Genomic DNA, 25,283 nt, shown 5'->3' on the forward strand with positions numbered 1-25,283 from the left:
ACAAATCGTGCCTACAACTTGATATGGTAGTTCAACTGTTAAACCAAAAGTTTGAGCCAGCATGAGGCTTTATTGCACTGCGCCACAAAACAACTGAAGATTGCGTGGAAATACCCTGTACACTACATTGAGACCCACCCTTTGCGTCACATCAATGTTTTCTACCTGATTTCAAGGATTCCTGGCTGCTTAACTGTTCATTTCTTGACTAACAGTTGCGCAGTAAAGTTCCATGAAGTCCCCACCATAGGTGATCTCCAGCAACAGCACTCTTCCGGCTGCGACTGCAATTTCGCCCTGCGGAAATTGTGCTATTGTGATAAGCTTGAAATCTTTAATTGTGATTCTGAAAGTAGGGGCCGTACAGCAAAGCCGTCGGGCGAACTGAGTGGCGGTTTTTTCTCGCACCTTATCTATGCTTTGCTCGCCCTGGAATTGCTGGCAGTTTGTGTAAACGCGAAGGGGCGATGTCTGCGGAAGCAGTGTCTAAGGGAGCGCAGTAAACCTCTCTGAAAAGTCTCACCTGCTCCATAGGCAACTCCGTGTATTCCAGAGCCCGCTCGAAAGCAACGCCTCCTTGAATGCTCCAAAAGATGACAACGAAAGCTCCCGACATTGCGAAGGGAACCTGTGCAGATCGATTTGTAGTAGAACATCAGACAACAATTTCGTTTCCTGGGGTGCACCGTGATACGTGACGTTATTTCTAGTCCTAATAATTTACCTATCATTCGTTTTGACAAACTTCTGTAGAAGCGGAATGATGTTCTTGCAGGCGCCAATGGCTGAAGGAAGGGAGGCGGAATTAGGGGCCAGGAAAGTTTCAAAAACGGGGTTATCACTTCGAAGTAATACGTCGTTCAATTACTAATGTTTAGCATTCTTTGCTGCCGACCCCCACAGACACGACGGCGAAACACCCTGCATTCACACAATAATGCAGATTTTGCGAAAGTTCTTCGTGTAGTCGTTATAATATCTTAAACGGAGGTAATTGGTCGAACGAAATCTTGACAAACGAAAAATTGGCCGCAGTATATGCTCCTTTCGGCGCAAATCTCGACAAAAGACGATAGACTTTGTCGAGATTTGCCAAGTAAATGCCTCCTTTCCCTTTCTCCTCTCACCTCTCAAACACGGCAAAGGTTAGCTCAAGTCAATTTAAATTTACCGCGTTCCACTGCTCCAAGCCGGGAGCCTCGATGCCAGCGCTGCCGTACGGCGGAGACGCGCGTAAATCGAGGCGTCCTACTTCAATGTTTATAGAACGCGTTGCCCTAATCCACGTGCGTTCCAGGCAGAACGTGGAAGCTATCCAGTGGAAACTTTCGTAACTGTTGCCGCTTGATTTCTTACAATGCCGCCAAAAGCTATAGTGGCGCGGGCGACAGCAGGTGACAGTGCTATTCATTTTCCTGCAGTCTAGGTAGTATTTCATTTCGCAAAAATCAAGCATCTACAATTTTTTTTATAAAGGACCAGGGTAATTATCCCTTGTGTATTAATTTTCTGTCTTATATTTACGTAATGCCTTGTTCTACAATGTTTGCAAGTATGAACATATAAACCGGACTTAGACATTTAGATTTGGCTTTGAGTATATAAGACTGTTGCGCAGACTTCGTATCACTTTGGCCGGGTGGCTGCATCGAGTCAGACAGACAGACAGACAGACAGACAGACAGACAGACAGACAGACAGACAGACGAGACAGACAGACAGACAGACAGACAGACAGACAGACAGACAGACAGACAGACAGACAGACAGACAGACAGACAGACAGACAGACAGACAGACCAAACTTTCGGTGTTTAAGTAGCCCAAGAAAGACTACAGTCTTTAAAAATAAGGGAAATGTTAAAAAATGCCGGAAAATGTGGAACAATGTAACACCCTGCATCTACACAATAATGCAGATTTCGAGGACGTTTCACCAGTAGCAGTTACAATAGCGTCAATAAAGATAATTCTTCGAAAAAATTAAAAAGAAACAAAAATTATGGCAAATGTCGATCGGTAAAATGCCCCTCATTTCCACAATATTGCAGATTTCGCGGAAATCACTCTCGTAATCTTTATATAGTGTAAATGGAGATAATCGGTCAAACGAAATTTCGAAAAACTGAAAATTATGAAAAACATAAAAAAAAACTACGCGTAGTGGCGTCCGGGTGACCCCTGAATTTCCACAATAATGCCGATTTTGTAAAAGTTCCCATTGTAATGGTTACAACAGCGTAAATGGAGATCATTGGTCAAACGAAATATTGAAAAACAAAAAAATCAGATAAATATTAAAAATCCGTAAAGTGGTGACCGTTATAGCACACCGCATTTCCACAATAGTGCAGATTTCACGGAAGTCCCACCTGTAATCGTTATAACAGTGTAAATAGAGATAATTGCTCGAACGGAATTTTGAAATATTAAAAATAAGAAAGAATAATAAAACGAGAAATGCCGAACCTTGTAACACCCTGCATTGCCACAACAACGCGGATTTCGCGGAAGTTCTACGTGTAATCGTTATAACACCGTAAATAGACAGAATTGGCGACCAAAATTTTGAAAAAAAAAACTCAATGAATAAGAAACATGCACAAAAAATTACGGAAAATGGCGAACAATATAACGCCCTGTATTTTCACAATAATGCAAAGTTCGATGAAGTTCCTCCTGTAATCGTTATAATTGCGTAAATGGAGATACTTCGTCGGAGAGTATATAGGAAAACGAAAAAAAATGGCTGTAAAGAACTCACACTCAAGACAAGCGGCATAAGAATGCTTGGTATTATTCGACAATTCTCTCAATTTCTGCAGATCTTTAATCCTCAAGCAAAACTTGGAGAGCTACGGGTGAGGGACGCTCAAGAAAAGGGAGGAACCTACATGGGTGGTTGTATATATGCAAATGAACTGATCTTCGCTTAGTTTAGTGCGCTGTAGTTACGTCCGTATCGTGGTGCCACCTCGTCGGCTCTGCCGTTCCCTTCGATTCCGGCGTGTACCGATGTCAAAACGCGTGGTTCTTTGTGAACCTCGTTTTCTGCACGTTTCCAAAGATTTTAGTGTCTGATTTTCCTACTCTGCCATTCAGATTGTTTATGCAGCTAACTTTAAAGGAGCCATGAAGAGAAAATACAACTTCGTTTAATTTGAAAGAACTAGGTTCGGTATCTCACTCAGCTTTATTACAGCCACAAAAGATGTTTTTTAACGAAAAAAAGCAAGAAATCCTCAAAAACGTTCAAATTTTGCGCCACAGTGATGTGTTATGAGCAAGAGTGACGTCATACGGGCCAACAATAAAACATAATTTTCAGTGCGTTAACTGCACGTTGGCATTCAAGTGAAGCGGTCAAATGGAACTGGAGGCCCCATTACAGACGTCCAGTCATGTGTCGTCGCGACAGGTCAGTTAGGCGGCCGCCAATCGCACAAACAAGGTTCCGTGGCATCATAGAAAAGTTGCGGAAAATTGGCTAGGGGGTCGCAACTGCTTCACACGTTTTCTTTGATATCTCCGTTATTTGTTCGAAAATTGCGATGATATGGGTATCATTGTTATCGGGACTAAGCCGTCTTTTGAATAAACCCAACTTGTATTTTGCCTTCATGGCTCCTTTAAGCACGTTAACGTTGTTATACTTTGAGTTTCCGTTTAGAGTGAGTAGCTAGGAAGAAATACCGTGGTACCGTGAGCGAGGACAGCAGCGAAAGGCCCGTGTTGGCCGCGGAGTCCTCTTGTCCTGGTACGATGACGATGAGCACCGTGAGGACGACGACGAAGACTCCGCAGACGGTGACGAGGAGGCGGGTAAAAGCGAAACACAGCGCGAAGACGTTGAATGCCTCCAGGCAGTCGTTGAGGAGGCGCCGGAAGTGAGCACAGAACTGGTCCATCACCCCGTAGCAGCGAATGAGGCCGACGCAGTCCAGCGTCTCCATCAGCTGGTGCAGCACCCGCGAAGCCCGGGTGCTCTCGTACAGCCGCCCAATCATCGCGGCGCGGATGACGTAGCACTGCAATGAACAGTGACTGGCCAGAATGCAGCCGGTTCCTAATGGCATATACATTCCAGAGATCGCAAAATTACTTCGAAAAGTAATTAAATTACATAACTCATTACTTTCCTGGAATTTTCTAAAATGTAATTAAATGGCACTAGATATTACAGGTTGCCAGAAGTAATGACATTACATTACTATTACTTTTCAAAAGTAATAAAAAACTTTAAAATTACTTTGACAGAAATTCATCACTCATGTACTACCAACTCATATACACTTTATTTGCACTCATATAGATATACACTTCAATCTCAAAAATATTTCTTTATAGACCAACTTATGCACAGTTTAGTTGCAGCGCATACATTGATATGTTAGATATATCTATTACATCTCAGAGGAAGCTGCGATTCAAAGTGAGCATCGGAAAGGTGTTTCGTTTGTACGACGGAGTGTCTTTTGCCATGTTAAAAGGACGCTCCGCTGGCGCGGATGAGGGCAGGGTTGTGTTGAACCTTTTCATTTTCGGGTACCCTTCGAAAACAGTAAGATCCAACGCCCGAGTACATCGCTTGACGACTGAATGGGCCCGGTCCTCCTCATCTTGAAGCCCAGTCCTGAGAAGCCCAGCTTCTCAGGACCGCACGAGTTCAAAATATTCGAAGGAACTCGGGCAATGCTTTGCAGCGACGAGAGAAACTGTTCGCGCGCTTCCTTGCTTATCCCCGCCGGATGAAAAAACGCGCCTTCCTAGCAGCTCGCTTACACCAGTGACCGGTGTAACGAAGCCTTCAACACAATCTGCACGTTTTCGTTTAACCCGACTGACTGTCGCCACGGCATTTCCAGAAGACATGAAAAGAGAATGAAGGGGAGCCAGAAAGCAGGCAGAGCTCTCTTCGAAGCGTTGTTTCCTTCGCGTTCGTAGAGTTCCAATGCCCAGAGATTATCTGAGCATCGAAACTCTACTTGGTCAACTTTTCTTGGTCAACTTTTTATGCCGTAAGAGAAGCGGACAGGCTATATCGTAGTAAAAAGTAAGTGGGAAAGTAATAAGTAATTTTCATGAAATTACTGGCCTGAAGTAATTCTTTACATTACTAAATTACCAACTCTCAAAAGTAATTCATTACATTTCTCACAACAGCAAAAAGTAATTTAATTACTGTAATTTCATTACTGTTATTTCATTACTCCCAAGTCTGGTACAGTCTTGGTCAAAATTCTGTGGGCCACGGCGATTGTGGCCGGAGCAGGCGCGCGGCCGAACAGGGGCGCTGCGCTTGCCGCTGTCGGCTGATAAAGCGGCTAAAGAGAGTGAGGGGAACTTTCGCTCTTCCTTTTGTACTATGGCTGGCGCGATAAGTGAAGCAGAGCAGGCGCACTTCGCTTCAGCGCAGGCACCTTGCGCAGCACTTGTCGCGCCGGACACACTACTAAAGCAAGAGCGAAAGTTATCCTCGCTCTCTAGTCGCGCAACCAGCCGACAGCGGCAAGCGCAGGGCCCCTGCTCGGCCACGCGCCTGGTTAGGCCTCGGTCGCCGTGACCCCCAAAATTTTGACAAAGTCTGTACGTTTACTAAAATATTCCGCCCTTTGGTGTAAAGGATATGGCAGTTCGCAGAGACCAGCGCGCATGTGCAAAAAGAAACTAGTTGGAAAGGGGTCAGCATCAAGAGGAGAGGAATGCCTGGGTTCCTTCACACCGCAGTTGCACGTGTTCCTTACATGAATGTGCTCTGACAGCGTCGGTGTGGAATGCGCACGCAACAAGTGGCAGAGGGATAGAGGAAGAATTAACGCAGTGCCATCTGAGGGTGCTCTAGCTCAGCGTGGCAGGCGTGGCTATAGCGGCATCCGGCAACATTCGAACATTTTGGACCAGGGTAGCGCCGCGCAAGCGTCTGTTGTTGCGGTGTAGGAGTTTGGTCATAGCTCTGTGATGTTAAGGACGGTGGTTCAATACCGGCGGTCGTCTCAAGTTTTCGTTTCATGTTTAAATTGAACTGCAACTTTTGTGCAATCTCCATAGTGTAATCTCTAGCTCTCTTGCATCTTAGGCCATTTCCGCCACTCCAGCATTGAGTTCTTGAACTGATGTAGTGCATTGCTGTTTTCTTAGAGCTATCCTACAAGACGCCTACTTGCGCGGAACTCGCTAAACGCATTGAACAGCTAGAGGCTGCATCCGGCCCTAATCAAGATGACCTTGTTTGGACAACTGCTTGAGAAATTGAAATCAAAGATGCCGTCCTTGAAACCGGGAGAAGGTTCTGTACATGCTGAACTGACTGACCTGATCTCGAGCGTCGAAAGGCTGACTGGGGTTTTAAAGGAAGGAAATGCGGAAAACGCCCGTTTTGTTGGGGCTAACAATGCGTTGCAGGCAAGATCCGAGGGCTTGAGCAAACGTGTGTCCCAGCTAGAGCAGTGTTCTCGGCTGAATAGCGTTTAGCTAAGGGGTGTTTCTTGTACTCAGGGTCACCTGTGCGGCGTGATTGCCAAGAAAGTGGGATCTATGATCGGCTGCTCAGTTACTGACAGCGACATTGATGTAGCTCACCGCGTTCCTACAAAGCCCCCCCAAAACCAAAGCATCCTCGTTCGTTTCTGCTCTCGGGCAAAGAAACAAAATTTTATTGCAAATGTGTTGACGGTAAGCCCAGTGCAAAGGAGCTCGTAATCGCTGGAGCGCGTAGTTACCCTGTTTTTTGCAAATGAACACTTTACTGCTGATAATAAAAGACTGTCGGCCCGAGCCCTCGCTCTAAAAAAGGAGAAAGGACGGCAATTCCTTTGGACCAACTACTACCTTAATAAGGCTAGACAGTCTAAAAACGCCAAGGTGTTCCGTGATGATACTGACCGACTCCTAGCCGTGTTTGAATGGACTGGGCATGCTCCGTGATGCCACTTCGTGTTTACGCCCAAAATGACTGCGTACCTATTACTCGATCAACCAGATCAATTCTTCTGATTCATCGTCATCGGCCATACCCTTCAATGTGCGAAGCCTGAAAAACCATCAACACGATGTACTTTCGCTCTTATCGAGGACAAACCATAGGTTTTTATTCATCTGCGTTTCTAAGACTTAGCTATCAAATGATGATAAAAACTTGTTCGGCATTCCGTCTTTTGTAGATGATTACTGTAACGAAGACGCAATTAACCAAAGCGTTTCCACAATTTTCGTATCTACGCCCATCTACACATCTACATTACATATCTACATACCTACGCATATCTACAAGCGAAGAAGGGGTCTAAATCTGTCAATAGCAAATTGGGAATCTGTATGGATCGAAATTGATGCGAATTTCGCTTCACCTCGGCGAAATAAAATCAACCTAGGCTGCGTCAATCGGTCACCATCATCATCAGTATCGGTATTTTACTTTAAACTTATTAACTACTAGCCACAGTATCGCTCGAAAATAAAAAGGCCGTATTAGGTGATATCAAAATCAACCTTCTAAGCAGTGACAACCTTGCCACCATCGAATGCACTTATTGATTTCATGGGTATTGTTTTGAATCCTTAGTTTCTTACCCAACGAGGTTTTCTACAGGCAACACAAGCACACACATTGACCATAATTCAATTTAGTCCCAAGATTCTGGAATCATCGAGCGACATAACTGATCATTATCCAATCTTCCTTGGTCTTCTGTGTGATGCTGTTTATAATTCCCGTTCATTTTTAGGACTTTATTAAACAAAGAGAAGTATATCCAACTCGGCGTCAATGCTCCCTGGTCACGCCCTGCACTAATCACCGACGCAGACGGCGCGTATAGTGAGTTCATTTTTATTATACAGCAGTGTCAACAACTTTCTACAACGCAAATTGAATGCCATAAGAAATTCGCAGCTCTACACAATCCCTGGCTTACGGATAGCTTACTGTCATATATGCGCAAGAGACAACTTGTACAAAAAACAAAACAGCGGTATCTTAACATTCGTTGAAAAACATTGTTACAAGACGACGCGGACACGTCGTGTGACGATGTAGCTGTATTTAGGAGATGGGAAACTGATGAGAGGTAGTGGCGTAGCAAACGGCTGGCCGAACCGAGCACCGAGCTTTTTCTTCGTTGTGCGCTCTACGGTTCCTTGCCCTCGTCGTCTGCAATTCTTCCTTCAGAAGGGTATGGTGCATGACCCTTCCGGCAATGGAAGCTTCGTCTCGGTGCCACCTACATGCAGGAGGAGCGGTTGTAGCAGGGTCGCCAGAGCAGTATGGCATGAGGCATACGACGTGGACATCAGCCGGCGGGTGTCAACGTGAAGGTGGGGTGCCAACAGGAACAACTTCGTATGTCGCGTCAGTAACTTGGCGAACGATGCAATAAGGGCACGCGTATCGAGATAGGAGCCTCTCAGAGATGCCAACACGCCGTAAAAGGTTCCGCGTGAAGACACGAGAACGAGGAGAGAAGTGGGTCGGACGGTGGTCGTGATCGTAGCGAGCCTATTGGACAGCCTGCGATACAGAAAGACTTGCACAAGCGACTTAGCGGGCCAAATTAGCTTTTGCTATGACATCGCATGCGTACTCAGTGAATGATGCAGTTGATTCGGTAAACAAGACGTCCATAGGCAATCTCGGCTCTCTGGCGAATAAAATGTAAAATCGCAAGTAACGCGCAGCATCGTGCCTCTAAAAATTGCAAGCGAATGTCACGCAAGGGAGCGAGCGTCCCTGTCACGGTTATCGGATGACACATACATTGATTGTCTATCGGTGAGCGTCCTGTTGAGCCTTTCCGTAAGTACATTAGTTTGGGGATGCTAGGCGGTAATCATTGTGTTTGAAAGAACAGGATCGAAGATCGTCGATGACGCGTGACGAGAAGGAGCGGCCACGATCCGTAAGTAGCTGTCGGGGTGCACCGTGATCCAGGATCACGTCGTGGAGGAGAAAGTTGGCAACGTCCGTTGTGCAGGCAGTCGGGAGCGCTCGCGTGATAGCATCACGAGTCGCGTAATCTGTAGTGACTGTAATACAGCAATTGCCCGATGTTGACAAAGTAAATGGTTAGCAAGGTAGAAGCCAACGCGATAAAATCGCTCAGTGGTACCTCCAGCGGTTCAAGCTGACCGGCGGGGAGGACCGGGGGCGTTGGCACAGGTTGCACGATCGAACGTAGCGGCGAACGGTGCGGTAAAGCCCGGGCCAAAACAAGCGGCGGCTGACGCGGTCGTAAGTACGAGCCATTCCTAAGTGACCAGCCGTAGGCTCGTCGTGACGCTGATGGAGTACGTCGAGCCTCATGTGCTCAAGAACACCGAGGAGTAAGTGAGGCTCGTCCGGTTGGAAGTTGCGACGATATAACACCCCATTGTGCAGAACAACGCTCTTTGGGTATAGGGTGCGTAATGAGGTTTCGGTGCGTTGTCCAACTGCTATGCGACAGAAGTCAGAAACTGCAAGCACGTAGGTTTGCGAGCCTTAGTATGTATTGGTCAGTGGATCGTCCGGACGGCGAGAGAAGCACTCCGCGTCTCTGTGAAGCCGTTCTGACTTGTAAGCGACTGCGAACGTATGCTTTTTGAGGCGCAGTCCCTTCGACTCAGGCGCCCGATTGGATCTTTTAGATACGAAAGCCAACATAGAGCGCGGTGATCACTCACAACGTTAAATGGCCTACCACATAGGTAGGGGCGGGATTTACCCACAGCCAACACAAGGGCAATACCCTCACGCTCTGTTATTGAGGACTGGCGTTCAGGCCGGGACAGGAGACGATTGGCGTAAGCGATTACTCGGTCAGGGCCGTCTTGCTGTTGAGCCAAAATTGAGCCTATGCCATAGCCACCTGCATCAGTTCGAGCTTCAGTCGGGGCCGAGGGGTCAAAGTGAGCAAGGATTGGTGCAGTCGTGAGGCGGGAGACGAGCCTCGAGAGGGCAGCGGCTTGGACGGTGCCCGAGGAGAATGTGGAGTTTGGCTTGAGTAGAACCGTGAGGGGACGGGCTATGGTTTCAAATTTTTTTAAGAACCGCCGGTGGTAATAACACAGTCCCACAAAACTACGGACGTGTTTTGACGAGACCGGGAAAGAAAAGTTCTTGACCGCATGGATTTTCTCCGGATCTGGCTGTACACCAGCAGCGTTCACTAGGTGGCCAAAAATCGCAAGTTGGCGGCTGGCAAAATGATATTTTACAGTTCTCAGCTGAATTCCCGCCTTGTACAAGACGCCGAGGATGTCAGAAAGGCGCTGGAGATGTGTTTCAAAGGTGGGAGAAACACCAACATCATTCAAGTAACAGAAACACGTGGACCACTTGGAGCCGAGGAGTAACGAGTTCATCTTGCGCTCAAAGGTGGCAAGGACATTGCACAACCCGAATGGCATGGCCTTAAATTGGTATATGTTGTCGGGTGTAATAACAGCTGTCTTCTCACGCTCCATCTTGCCTAGAGCTATCCGCAAGTATCCTGAGCGCAGATCAAAGGAGGAGAAATATGTGGCGCCCTGCACACCGTCCAGTGCGTCGTCAATCCGAGGTAATGGATAAACGTCCTTCTTAGACACTTTGTTGAGATGACGTTAATCGACACAAAAGAGCTGTGCCGTCCTTCTTGTTCACTAGCACGACTGGCGACGCCCAAGGACTGTAGGAAGGTTTCATGACGTCTTTGCTATCCATCTTGTCCACTTCTTGTTGAATAGCGCAGCGCTCCACTTGACAAACGCGGTAGAGCCGCCTGTGGACTGGGCTAGCATCGCCAGGGCGGATACGATGCTTGACGGGTGTTGTGTGGCGCAAGGGTCGGTTGCCGAAATCAAATATGTTTCTGTAGGATGCCACAAGATGAGACCCCTTGGGTATGTGTCCGCGACAGATCTGGAGCAATCATGCGCGGTAATTAGTCAATTCCAGCACAGAGGTGGCAAGACCTGCCGGGCCGTCCGCAGTTAGGAAACAAACCTCGAAGTCAGTAAATGGAAACGGGACAGCCAATGAAATTCCTTCGGGAAGAGCTTCGGAAGAAAACCCAAAGTTTAGGAAAAGAAGATGCACGTGGTTATCACCGTCACGACGGTGTGAGGAAGGGTGACACGTCGCGTGAGAAGCACATCGTTGAATGGGGACACGACGTCCGGAACAGTAGGGCACGCAGACATAAGGACGTAAGTCACAACTGCGACGTCCATATGTCTGCGTGCTGGTGGGACTTACACCGGCAAGCGAACATGCTCAGTTGAACAGAAGCGAGGATGGAGAACGGCGGCAGCGGCCGAAGCAAGAGGGAGCTCAAGCCGGAGAACTTCTCTACTTCTCTGGCACAGTCAACGAGAGCCGCGTGCTCAGAGAGGAAATATAGGCCGAGGATCAGGTCATGGGGGCACGTGTCGAGTACGGTAAACATCGCACGTATTGTGTGGTCAGCAATTCTCACGCGAGCAGTACACAAACTGGCAACAGCAGGTGTCCTTCCATCGGCGACTCGCACAACTCGTAATGGTGCTGGCGTGAGGACCTTGCGTAGACGGCGGCGAAGTTGAGAACTCATTACGGATATGTGCGCTCCCGTGTCAACCAATGCAGTAACTTGTACAACGTCAATGTGAACGTTCAGCAAGTTGTTTATCGTCGAAAAAGGAGGCAGAGGGTTTTCGGGCCGGGTCAGGAATGCAGCGCCATCTCCAGGAGCTGCATTGCCTAGCTTACCGCCGGAGGCCGAGAGTATTCGAACGTCGGGGATGGGCGGCGAGGCTGTGGTGATTGGGACTGGCAGCTTTGGGGCGACGGCGAACGGCTGAATCGGGTGGTGGGACTGCTAGGAATAGGTCTGGTTCAGCTCAGGACGGGAAGAGAAGCGGTTCTGCCGGTCTACGGAGTAGCCAAAGGGTGGTGGAGGACTATATTCGGCGTACTTGTTGCGGAAGAACGAGACCCTGCGGCTGCGACTGTACCGGCCGATTTGGCTAACTCAGGAGCAATTGAAACAGATTGGTTTATCGTGCGGGGTACGCCACTCAGTGAGGTTACGGTGTTGGTATCGTGGAGGAGGATGTTAACTGGGGGAACCGGGTGACCTGAACCCTTGTCAGAACCGAGAGCTAATCGCGCACACAGGGTGAACGCCCATTTTGGCTCTTTCATCGCGGACTACGGCTTGGATGACGGAAACGGTGGGGAGCTCTGGCCGATCGGGCGTGTATGGCACTGCAATAGTAGGGGTCATAGCCTCCAGTTCTCGGCGCACGATTTTGGTGATATCCGCTGACGACGGAATGTGATCTTGTACGCGTGGAAGATGTGCTGGTAAGCTGCCATCTTGACACGAAGATGTCGCTGCGCTGTGCGGAAGTCATGTGACGTTGTTGGCTATACGGCATCCTTCGGTCTCCTCGAATCGCGGGCATTCCTTAATGATAGTATCCACAGGAGCGCAGTCTTTGCATATAAAAGGTGGAATGCGTCGTCGGGAATGCCCTTCAGTATGTGTCCCGCTTTGTCGGACTCCGCTATAATGCTGTCAGCCTTCGTGAAAAGGGCCAAGACGTCCCTCATACATGTGACGAACGATTCGATCGACGTCTGGGCGCGCGATGCCAACTCCTTGCGGGCAGAAACCTAGCGACCAAGAGGCTTTCCGAACATGTCTCGCAACTTCGTTTTGAATACTTCCCAGCTGGTCAACTCGGTGTCGTGCGTCTCGAACCACTTGAGTGCAGGAATTTCCTCTTTCAGGTAAAAGATGAGATTCGCGAGCATGATGGTGGGATCCCACCTGTTGTGAGCGCTAACACGCTTGAAGAGACTGAGCCAGACCCCACATGAGCGTCGTCCATCCCGGTGGACATGCCAGGCTCCCGGAGAAGAGACACGATGGCAAAGGGTGTTGTGGACGCAGTCGCTTCATCAGCAGGCATTCTTACCCAAGGAACGGAGCGTCCACTTCGAAGCTCCGTTGTGGGTTGACCACGCCTGGGCGAGCGGTACGCGATGAGGCGAGCACCTCCAAAACTTGGAAACTGCTGTGGTATTTGATCATTACGACAGGCAGTAGGACGGAATCCCACCACAACATGGCCAGAGTCATTCACCAATTACCAGCAGTGAAGCGGATCTCGTTTTGGCTCTCGAAGCCCAGTATTTCCCTGCGCAATCGTCGTAGCCATGGCCCCCATACACCGGCAGCCAAAACGAGCTTATCGACGAGGATCTTCATCTTCACGAAGTTACCGCTGCAATTCAAAATCTGAGGCCACATGGCTGTCACGCCTGGCGCTGTCGGCCCCACTCAGCCACCCACCTATCCTTACTGGAAACGTACCCCACTCCATTAGGAAACACTTCATAGTACCCATCTTACCATGCAATATGCACCCTGTGCATCACGAGGATCGCAAAGAAGCCTGAGCCGGACAGTATTTAGGTTGTACGGAGATGTACCATCAACCGCCTACACAGACGCAGCCTGTTACCCCGGGAGAGAAGCCATGGCAGCCGCCGTCGTTTCAAATTAGCAGCACAGGTGCAGCATCTCAATACCCGGACACAACCCTCTCCAAGCCGAGGAAGCGGCGATAGCACCTGCGCTTAGCCAAAGCGACGCCAAAGTTATAATCTCAGACTTTCAGCAGGCGTGCCGCAACTTTGCCAACGGTCGTTTGCACGTCACAACACTTCGACTATTCAATCCGAGACCACCAACGATACCAGTCAGGATTCTATGGGCACGGCTCACGGCGGAATCTCCGGCAACGAGATCGCCAACCTCGTGGCTCGAGGTTTGAGCTGCCGAGCCAGGGCTGGTGAAGCCGAAGCCGTGCCCGAGCGCATGCAACCTCTTTTCGCATACCAGGAAATTACGCAGCACCATAGGCTGTCCCGTAAAACATACTCTTCACCCCACAAATTGTTACAGAGGGATCAGGAAAGACTATTGCGTGCCCTGCCGATCAACACCTTCCCACATCCCACTAGGCTTCACTTATTTGACCGGACACATTTTTCTTAACTTTCACGCTTCTGTGGAGAGCCTGGGACAATAATACGGAATTCTCGAAAGTTACACCTGTAATCGTTATAGCAGGGTAAATGGAGACAATTTGGTTAACGAAATATTGAAAAACTAAAAAAAAAGAAACGCATAAAAAATTAAACAAAAAGGCTAACCGTGGAACGCCCTGCATTTTCACAATCATAAAGATTCCGCGTAAGTTCCACCTGCACTGGTTATAATAGCGTAAATGGACACAATGGGTGAACGAAATTTGGAAAACTAGGAAACAAGAAAAATATAAAGAAGTTATGAAAAATGGCTAGCCGTGTAACGCCCTCTATTTCGCCAATAATCAATAGTTCGCGAAAGTTCCACCTCTAAATACATAATAGCGTAAATGAGGATAATTGGTGGAACGAAATTTTGAAAAACTAGAAAATAAGAAAAATACTAAAAATTGCAGAAAAAGGCTTACCTCCTAACGCCCTGCATTTCTACAAGAATAAAAATTTTACGACAGTTCCACCTACAATCGTTTTAATAGCGGAAATGGAGATAATAGGTCGAACGACACTTTGAAAACTAAAAAATAAGAAAAACATAACGAAGTTATGGAAGATGGCTACCCGTGTAACGCCCTCCATTTCTACAAAAATGAAGATTTCGCGAACGTTCCACCTGTAATAATGATAACAGCGTAAATGGAGACAGTCGGCTAAACAAAATATTGAACAACTAGAAAATTAAAAAATATAAAATTTATACAAACAGGCTAACCGTGTAACGCCCTGCATCTTCATAATAGTAAAGATCTCACGAAAGTTCCTCCTGCACTGGTTATAATAGCGTAAACGGACATAATCAGTCAACAAAATTTTGAAAAACTACAAAAGGAGAAAAATATAGAGAAGTTATAAAAAATGCCTAGCCCTGTAACGCCCTGCATTTCCCCAATAAGGAATATATGGCAATAATTCCGCCTGCACTTCTTATTGTACCGTAAATTGAGATCATTGTTCGAACAAAATTTTGAAAAAATAAAAAATCGGGAAAATATAAAAAAATTACGGAAAATGGTTCACCGTGCGCCATGTATTCCCACAATAATGCAGATTTCACGAAAGTTCTACATGTAATCGTCACAAGAGTGTAAATGGAGATAGGTGGTCCAACAAAATTGTGAAAAACTAGAAAATAAGAAAAATATAAAAATATGGAAAAAGGGCTAACCAGTAACGCCCTGCATTTCCACAATAATCAAGATGTCGCGAAAGTGCCGCCAGTACTCGTTATAGTAGCGTAAAAGGAGATAACTGGTCTAACGTTACTTTGTAAAAATCGAAAGTAGGAAAAATATTAAAGAATAACGGGGAAAATGACTGACCGCGTAGCACCCTCCCTTGCCGGAATAGTGCAGATTTCGCGAAAATACCACCTGCAATTGTTATGAGAATGCACATGAATATAAAATGTAGAACAGAATTTTGAAAAACTAAACAGTAAAAAAGAACGATAAGGAAAATGGCTAAACCCATAACGCCCTGCTGCATTTCCACATTAATGAAGATTTGGCGAAACTTCCACCAGGCGTCGTTATGATAACGTAAATGGAGATAATTGGTCTATCGAAATATTGAAAAACAAAAAAGCGATAAATATAAAAAGTTACGGGAAATGGCGAACCGTGCAACGCCATGCATTTGCACAATAATGCAGATTTAGCGAAAGTTCTACCTTTACTCGTTATAATAGCGTAAATGGGGATAATTGGTCGCGCAGGATTTAGAAAAACCAAAAAAGTGGCTGTAAAAAACTACCGTTGTAGACAATCGGTATAATAATGCTATGCATTCGCAGACAATTTTCTAAATTTCCACAGATTCTTTTGTTTCCAATTGGCTGAACACGTTATTGTTCCCCGCGGCTGCTATCTCCTACCCCTCGCGACTTTGAGGTGGCGCAGTGGCTAGGTGGCCGGTTGCACGGCGCAAATGTCCGAGGTTTTATTCCGGGGACCTCGTCTACCATACTTTTTTCTTGAGGCTTCGGGGCTTTTTGCTAGGGAGGACGGATTTTTGTCAGCTTAAAGAACTCTGCTGTTAAAGAATCCTCATTCTCAGCCAAACCCGGGTGTGTGCAGACCTTATGTCTCGCTAGCTGCGATTGGAGGCCTGCGCCAGAATGACGTCATCATCTCTGCGAGGGGTCATGTGGTGAATTTAGAGTTTGTGCTGCAGCTAGACGCACCTCCTTGGTTATGCGATGGCCCAAAGTTTGGCGTAAGTTACGTTTAAGTGCCCAACGTTTTACCTGCAGCTTTAACGTTGCTTAAGGTTGACAATGCTTCGCATCTCATTAGTCTCAACGTTACGATCATCTAACTTAAAGGCTAGATATTAGTCTATCAACATGCCAACTCAAGTTGTCGGGATAGCGAGAATTACAACGACTTCTTTTTAGCAGTTCTCTTCCATAATTTTGTGTTGTATGAGCTAGAATGACCATGAAGAAACGTACAATTCAAAGGAGGTACGCAATCCGAGTGACGCATCGAATTATCGGTCGAATTATCGAATAATGAATTTCTTTTGGTAATCTTTTACTGGTCTAAAAAAATTACGATAGAAATATTGATGATACTGAGAATCTGTGCAAAGCGTAGTTATTTGTGATATTTGGCCTACGTGAGCACAAGCCTAATGGAAATTTTTGAAATTTAAAAATTGGAAAAAGTGGAATGGCGATACTTACCATGGCAAAAATGAGCACAACCTCTGCACCACAGGCGAGGCCAAAAACTACAGGTGCTTGACTGCCAACTACGCCCAAGCGCGTCACAACACACAGCAAGTTCTGGAACAGCTGTTTGTAGGACACGAACACGCGAGTGTCATTAATTTCAAGATCCGTGGAGAAGCGGTTGAGGATCCTTGCGCGGGGAGTGGCGTCGAAGAAAGACACTGGACTACCCGCGATCCGCCGCAGCATCTCGGAGTGTAACTTCAGAGAACAGCGTCGAGTTGCACCAGCCAGCAAAGTACCAGCTCCCAACCTGAAGACAGCTGCATAGAGACCCACACCATCCCACAATGTGCAGTTAGTATTTCAAGGGAAGTGAAAAATGCTAAAGGACACTTTGTGAAACGTGTGGGTCCTTAACACCGGCTTGACTTGTTATTTCAAGCGGGACATTCAAATACAGGCGAAACAAGGCGCCAGCGTAAATACGTATGCACCATAGGTCCTTTTCTAAATATACGGGTCTGGAGTATGTTCCATACTCTGCTTAAACATAATACACACAGCTTGGCAACAAACTAGCGCTTCAGAAGCGAAGGCGATGAAAGGTTCCCAAAGCAAGTGTTTGGTGAGGAAACTTGAAACATTGAGCACTATATGTATCACTAACTTGAATACACTTAGGAGAAAATTGAACGCACAAATCGGGTCGTAGGAAGCCATGTACAGCTGCAGTCAAAAGTAATTCGAACAAGGATTTCTGAATATCACAAAATGTTTGCCTTACTGGCTTTGTGATAGCCATTACCGGTTTACAGGGAGCTTTTTCAGTTAGGGGGGACTCATTTGAACGCATGCCAACGCAGCAGGGCAGTTTCCGGAAGAATAAATTCCTCTAAAGTTACGAGACTCTGTTGCAATTACTTTTTACGGCACCTGTACGCTTACTTTTTCGCGCTCCTTCGGTGCATACTTTCGTCGAGCACGTGCCGCCCTCCATGTGGTTATCCTATCAGCATATTGCGCTCTCCACCACGGCGTTCGGGTATTGCCGCTAATAGGCAGTGTAATTGCCGGAGAACAAGAATAGTGGGGACCCATTGGTGCGTGTTAGCCTTCCAATGCTGCCGTGCGCATTTGTCGCGATTGCTAAACACCATGCATTCTTCAAAGTAGTGTCACTCGTCCGCTTTCGGCTGCATTCCGCAAACCACCTTGGTAGCATTCTCAGCCATCGCGCTTTTTGTTTTTCCTGCGCAGCAGTATATGTCTAACCCCCCGATTGTCATTCCGGTGAAGCCACTTTCCTCGGCGCCTCTCTGGTTCTCCTTCGTGGCACATCCCAACCCTCTGTCACCGCTTTTATTCACCTCGCAACCGCTGCTGCCTCTTTCGCGAGTTGTGGCTGAGTGGCTAAGGCATTGTGCTACTGAGCCCAAGGAAGCGGGTTCAATTCCTGGCTGCGGCGGCCGCTTCTCTGCTGAAGGCGATAAGCGTAAGGCCTGGGTTTTCGAGGTTTCGTCGTGTGCACATAATTGATCGCCAGGTGGTGAAAATTATTCCGTAGCCATCCACTATAAAGCCCGCCTAACCGCCTGTGTAGTGTCGTCGGGTTAAACCTCATAATCATAACTAATGCCGTTCACAAGTTTCACAATCGGCTTGTAACAGCGATAGCACGGTTATCGTACGATTGCGGAGAATCAACACAAGCGCGAATGAGCGCAAAAAATATGAAAAGACGCGGCCGCCGAACGTGTAGCCGCCGCTGTAACAGCCTCGCATTCCACCTCGGGGAGTAGATCCCAAAATCTTTCGCATGAAGAGAAAAAAACCCAGTTGGTGCGCCAACGCGAGCTTATAATTTTTTTTTGAGCTTGGCAGGTTTTCTGAACGACATCTTCGCCGGTGTATTTCACGGTGTATTTGGCTACTTCTTTATGCGTGCACGGATTGGGGTGGCATACAGGTGTGTGTACGTACAGCTAGGCGCATATCCCACCAGCCCAATGGGCTGGTGGGACATTTAAACTTGGACGTTTCGCGGCTCAATGCGACCTGTCACCTGTTCGCCGTGGTCGAGTAGCTTGGGCTTGGGAGGGATTGGAGTTCTGGTTTGAGAAGTTTTGGGAATGGGGGAGAGTGGTTAAGGTTGACGATGCCGGAGGGAGACCGACAGCCACATGTTTGTCCGCTATTTAAAGCTCGAGTCTTCCCAGGATTTTACTCGCGACGGGACGGACGTATGTCGTTCGCTCAGAGGAAGAAGAGCGGAAGCTGAAGAAGTGTCTGCCCGAACCACGGAGCAAGTATAGGAGGAGAAATGGCACATCATGGGAAGCGCGGGCAAGCGACAAGCTAAGGGAAAAATGAAAACAAATGCGGTCTGCAACTCTTCGTAGCTGCGACGGCGAAGGAGAGGGTGGCGGCACCTGATGAACGAAATGATAAGCGGCCGCAATCCATTCCGTGGTTGCGCAGTCAAATGCCGATAGCGGCGGCCGCGCAGTTTCTCCTGCAGCAGATGCCACTAGCTTAACCTATGACGAGGGCTTGTGACGTTATCTGGCCGCGCTAAGGAGCCCCGTTTCACCTCCTGTCTTGTTATTGCTCCGTGGCCCGAACAGAAGTGCGAACAGACACGAAAACAACGAAATGACGCTGCTGCCGCCCTTTCCGCCGGTGATTCCAGCTCATCGAGTAGCTGCGAATCCTTCACGGATGAAAAGCCACTTGCCCTCTTGGAACGCCGCTGTAACCCGCTATTTCTTGTTCAATGTGGAAGGTTTCAAAGCGACATTTTCGCAGGTGTCTTTGAGGTCTAAGCATGCGGATATAACTAGTTGCCTGTTTATGCGTGCAGGATTGGGTGCGGAAGGATATTGGGGCGTGCACGTGCAGCTATAGGTTCCATGCACTCAATGATCACGTCCGTTGTGCTGGCGGGAGGTTTAAACGTGAACGTCAAATGACCCAATGCGGCCTGTCCGGTGTCCTCAGGGGTCGAGCGTATTGGGCTGGTGGGTTCAACAGACAGTAAGATGCCAATAACGCGGAAGGAAAACAGACAGCCCTATGTTTGTCCGATAGAATAAAATTTGAGTCCTTTTAGGTTTCATTCAGCTGATTGGCTAGGAAGCACGCTCAACAGAAAAGAATAAGAAACGTGTTTTGTTTTGTCCACTCCGTGAGCTGCGTCCAGCTTCGCGAGTCAACCTTCTTCACACAGTTAAAGGGTTCAGGTAATGTTTCATGGCCGTTGTCTTGTATGTATTTGATTTTTGAATTGGTGTAATGAGGCAGCTCGATTCGAGCTGCACACTTTTGTAGGGAACGCAAGGAGTTTTACGCTTTCGATTTGCCTGGTTGTTGTGCGCCCAACTGCAGTACAACCCATTTAAACGGTCCTAGATTGTCAGGCTACGGGCTAAGCACAACACATTGGCTACAGTAAAGGTTGTTCACTAAGTGGTCACTTTTTGGCCTATGAACCGGCCGTCGAATACACTGATGTAAGTTTCGAAGGAACGTTTTCTTGGACGCTTGGGCGGTGATATAACTATGCGGCGGCATTGTTTGAACTGCGCAGCAAGAGAAGATACGTAAACACACATAACGGGTGTTTCGGTGTTGACTCTTATCACCTTGTGTTTTTCACCATTCAAGCAATGAAATCCAACCAATTAGCCGAGTAGCCCTTTCTAATTATGTCACTGCAGCTGTGTGGTTTTTGTATAGGCCCGCTGAGGTCATGGTTGCCATTTTCTATATTAGCGCCATTATCTATATTATGGTGGTACGGGCTGTCATTTATACTATGAAAGATGCCAGACGCATCACTACCCCTGTTGGTAGCATTAAATTTACGTATCAGCTCTATTCCCGAGAGACCAACAGCCATGATTATCACGACATGAGTCAAGCCGCAGGCACCGCCACAAAAAGACATCCAGTGTAATGTCATGACAACAAAAGCCGGAATGAACAAACAGTAATCATTAAGTGGTGCCACTGCAAAAAATTATACGCTCATATTGTAGTGGACCAATCAGTTTGTAGATGATAAAACACGAACTTTTTCATTAACGAGAACAAGGGCTCATGCGAAGCTTGCCCAACCTTTGAAACGGCAAACCAATACCTTGTGAATTCTTTTTTAGTTCGAATGACCCACCACACCCCGACTCTCGACCACTTCGAACCCAACCATTTTCTGCGGGTCAGCTGGCACAGACGACTGCGTTGGAATGTGTTTGCCTATGTGGTCGTTCGCGAGGCGCCATCTGTAGTCTTTGTCGCGAAGCATGTGGCGGCAGCCTGACGGCGGGTGTTTGAAGTTTTCTAATTATATGTTTTGTAATTAGGGTTTTCTTAACACGTTTAATTTTCTTTGTTAATTACCCTGTCTCAGATAATGACAGACGCTGCTTTAATGACAGATGCTGCATTATTCTAATATTTTGTCATTTTTATTTTCTCTTTCTCCATTAAAAATGCGGACTAAGTGCTGTGTGAGCCTCGGGAAACGGGGCCGCTGGGGTTTCCCCGCCGCCAGTTGCCGCTGAGGAGGGAGGAGAAGGGGTAAGGAGGTAGCTCTAGCGCACGATGCCAACACAGACAGCGACATGAGTCAACCAATACGAGCTTCGCTTGAAAAAAATCAGGAACCGAAGCATTCATCACGGCTGTCTGATGCCTTGCATTAGTGCCAGCCCCGTAGACCGCTGGTACGGTACGCTGCACGAAGTTGAATTAATGGTTGAGAAATCGCCAATCATTTACCGATGCCAAGTGTGCGCTGCAGGTAGTTCTAGTAGCAGGATTAGATCACAGAGGCCTCTGTCCGGTGCAGGATGTCTGTACATTGATACCTTGAAAGTCTTATCTGTACACAACTCCTTCTTTAGCCATCTTTTGTCACTGTATTCGGATCACGCTCTCTGCGATTCCCTTTGCACGTTTAATGACGAATTGTGACCTCACATCGACGACATACGCGTTACGTTTCACTTCCATTGTTCGGTGCTTCGTCTTCGTTCTCAAAATAGGGCCAATATTTAAGAATTTTATGATTTACTCATTAGAAGACGTCTAGCGAAATGTTTTTTTTAAAACCAAACACCCAACAGAACACCGACGCGTTACGAAAAACTGGCTCATTCGTCAGTTTACAGGTCCTCGCAATAGGAGATATTGGCGTGGTATACCATGCTGCATTAAAACATTTTCCCTTTTTATTTTGTAGTTTATTTTATTTCGTTCAGACTGTTTCATGTTTCCCACTTTAAAAGCGATGATTATCTAATACGAATAGGACACCTGCACAGGGCAGATGCCCGAAGGCCATACTTTTGACATCACGTTAGATTGCGTAATTTTCATCCAGTGCGAACGACCAGGGCCCGTGGTATACTACTACTATATAATACTACTATATAATACTATATAATACTACTATATAATATATAATATATAATATGCTATACTACTACTACGTGGTACAATACTACTTCGATACTACTACCATAACGACTCCTATTTTCGGAGCCGTGTCACCATACGACCGCAGCCAAATTCTATGTAGCAAGATGGCGCGCTTGGGGCTTTTCGATGGTGACAACAATGACACTCCTGAACCATGTTTTACTCGCAAATAATATACAATACCACTGACAGTCGGCTTTCTTGTAAAGAATGTAAGTTAACGTGGATACTGTGCAACCGCGTCAATTAATTTCTTGTCTTTTTGTAGCAAGGCTACGCGTCGTTCACATTTCCCCACACGTGGTAATACAGAGAATGTGTTCTCAGCATCAGGAATTAGTTGCAATGAATTTGTATGCATTCGTCTTATGTGACGCATCTTAAGCCCGCCACAATCGGTTCGGGGAGTTTGTCCGGTAAGAAGTACAACTATAATTTCCTCCGTATTATATCGCCTGATGACGCTGGTTATCATGACGCTGTGTAACCTTTTTATCATAATGCTGTTTACCCTGTTTATTATGACGCTACTCGATGCGTTAGGCTCCGTATCTTCCCCTATTTAGCAGCATGAATTGTCGTTTTCAGATGAAACTTACTGTTGCGCATTTTATGTGACAAAATGTATAACTTGTCGCGCACGTGTCTAGAGGATCTAGTGCACTCACCATCTCCTATGCAGAAAATAGCCAGCAAGCCAATCATGTTGGCGCTGGAGGTACTGGAGTCGGCGCCTGTGCTGGTCATCGTCAATGCCCAGGCCTTGACGCACAGTAGCTGGCCGGCGACCAGCACAGCACTCACGATGAAGCAAAGTAGTGCCAACGCTGCATTGATGCCGGAGTACTCAAAGTATGCCAGGACGACCTGTGGAGTACCCTGGAAGAATGCGAAAACAAGGCAGTGCGGATATAATTGATAATGTCTATTCTTGATGTTTTAAAAAGCACAGAGAAAAAATCATGCACCCCTCCGCCTAATGACGACAATGGTTGAACGCGAAGCTCACTCGTGATGTATTCTTTGGTTGACCAATCCCACCCTGTGAGTATGTGCTACTCTGGAGCTACGCGCCACATTCCTAGAATACGCACAGCAACTCCCGGGTGTTCACTCCGCAGGCCTAACGTTAGGGTCTGGGCTGTACGGAGCGAGTCGTTACCTGCTGGTTGGCGTTCGCTTCGACCATGTTGACGCTGCTTTCGTAACGCGGAGCGCCAAGATTCAATCGCGGCCACGAAAAGCGTTTTTTTTTCACTTCACCAACGATCATTCATAATCATCGTCAGAGAAAGTTGACTTTCTTTCAGGAAGTATTGGCATAGAACGGCACCAGCAAGGACACTGAAGCATCGCATTAATGATTGAATGAGGAGTGTAGGGCGTACGGTTTCTCGTTACATCAGTTTATAATTTCTACGCTAGCACGGTACAAATCTCCGGCTATCTCAGATGTCTTAAAACAATGTTTCGTTTGTCGCACAACAAAAATTGTACATTAAATATACGGATGGAGTGGCTATCTACGATTCACGGAGTCCCCGCAGTACTCTACTATAAACACCCATACTCTATCCGAGTGTTAGTGCGTTGATCCAGTTATTACCATCACCTGTAGCCAGCAGTCAAATCATGACACGAAAGACAATAATACTGTATGCTTGTAGAGTCTTTTTGCAGCCTTTATTTGTATTATTCGTATTGGGCATCTTTTCCTCTGTGTTGCTTATTTTGATTTTGGGATTCCCTTGTCGTGGTAAATTAATCAGCACGCTGCATTACATAAATAAAAGAAATGCATTATTTAAATGGTCCAGAGGCACCCCCCTAAGTAATTTTAGACAAGTGCAATGCGCATCATTCATTCGCGAAGAAACGCATTTCAGAAATGCAGCACTGGCACAACGCATAACAAATCCACGAGGCCAAAGAAGCGACGGCCCAGATCCCCGGACAGGTTTATAGAAATCAGCCATCCGAATTGTCATTGGACCAAGTTGAATGTATAGATATCTAAAGAAGGTGTACAGTGGTACCGGTACCATTTCGAAAAGCTTATCCTATGGGTGCCGAAAGAGCTTATTCATTTACCTTTCCCCGTGACATTCCTTCGTCTTTGACGACCCTGAATTGTTCTTGTTCTTTCGTAAATTCTTCCTTGGTGCACCTGAAAAAATATGGACGTCAAATATAATTTTCTCGTAATGGAACTCGGTCGGTTATTATTAATACTAAATTTCGCTTAATTTATTGAGCGCGTTTTCTCATGCAGGAGATAACGAAGAACCCAAAAACAGACACCCGCCGCGGTGGCTCAGTGGCTAAGGCGTTGCGCTGCTGAGCACAAGGTCGCGGGTTCGATTCCCGGCCGCGGCGGCCGCTTTTCTGATGGAGGCGAAAAGCAAAAACGCCCGTGTGTACGAGATTTCGGCGCACGTTAAAGATCCCCAGATGGTCAAAATTAATCCGGAGCCCTCCACTACGGCGCGCCTCATCGCCTGCGTTGCGTCGGCGTGTTAAACCCTACAATCAATCAATCAAAAACAGACGACTTCGCGGTGCGGTTTTTGTGTGGTGCTTACTCGGGGATAATAAACATTTCGCTAAACTTATCCGACAGGATCACAATTCGCATGCGCATACTACTCAGTCAATAATTCTTGTCTAGCATAACACAGTACACCAAGGTATCGCCAAGTGCCACTTAAACTACGATTTAGATCAACTGCGCACTACAGCAATAACAAAAAAAAATGAAGGAGGTTCATGCTAACGCGCAAGACGTGAAGCCAGCGAAGCTGTGCGCTATCTTGAGAACCATCGCGACAGTTTAAGCCCACGATTACAGCCGATTTGCTTCTTCGCTGCCGCAGCGGCCTTCGCTCCAATAGCGGCGAAGAAGCAGCAAATCGAAAAAAACGAACGAACGGAACGCGGCCACTTAAACTATGCGCCCACAGGTGCAACGTGTACACTATTACGTGTGCTGCGTACAGCAGGTAGCGTGATTTCTCTCCCCACAGCCACAGCCGTGTGAATAAGCCGTTTGACTCTCGGGAGCTAACTCATGGT

General features: G+C 47.0%; 1 protein-coding gene across 1 annotated transcript in view; it reads right to left on the reverse strand.

Annotated features, from left to right (window-relative positions):
* Positions 1–25,283, reverse strand: part of LOC144146529 (multidrug resistance protein mrp-7-like) — an 82,238-nt gene that overhangs the window by 16,621 nt on the left and 40,334 nt on the right. The window contains exons 10-14 of the mRNA XM_077678471.1: positions 24,303–24,378; positions 22,880–23,090; positions 16,740–17,050; positions 3,702–4,028; positions 524–628 (exon numbers count right to left, since the gene is read on the reverse strand). Coding sequence (XP_077534597.1) covers positions 524–628; positions 3,702–4,028; positions 16,740–17,050; positions 22,880–23,090; positions 24,303–24,378 — 1,030 coding nt within the window. The remainder of the gene's footprint in view (positions 1–523; positions 629–3,701; positions 4,029–16,739; positions 17,051–22,879; positions 23,091–24,302; positions 24,379–25,283) is intronic.

The sequence above is a fragment of the Haemaphysalis longicornis genome, unplaced genomic scaffold (genome assembly GCF_048455015.1).
Source record: "Haemaphysalis longicornis isolate Haplotype H1 unplaced genomic scaffold, Haemaphysalis longicornis Haplotype H1 scaffold_7, whole genome shotgun sequence".
In the NCBI taxonomy this organism is placed as follows: Eukaryota; Metazoa; Arthropoda; class Arachnida; order Ixodida; family Ixodidae; genus Haemaphysalis; species Haemaphysalis longicornis.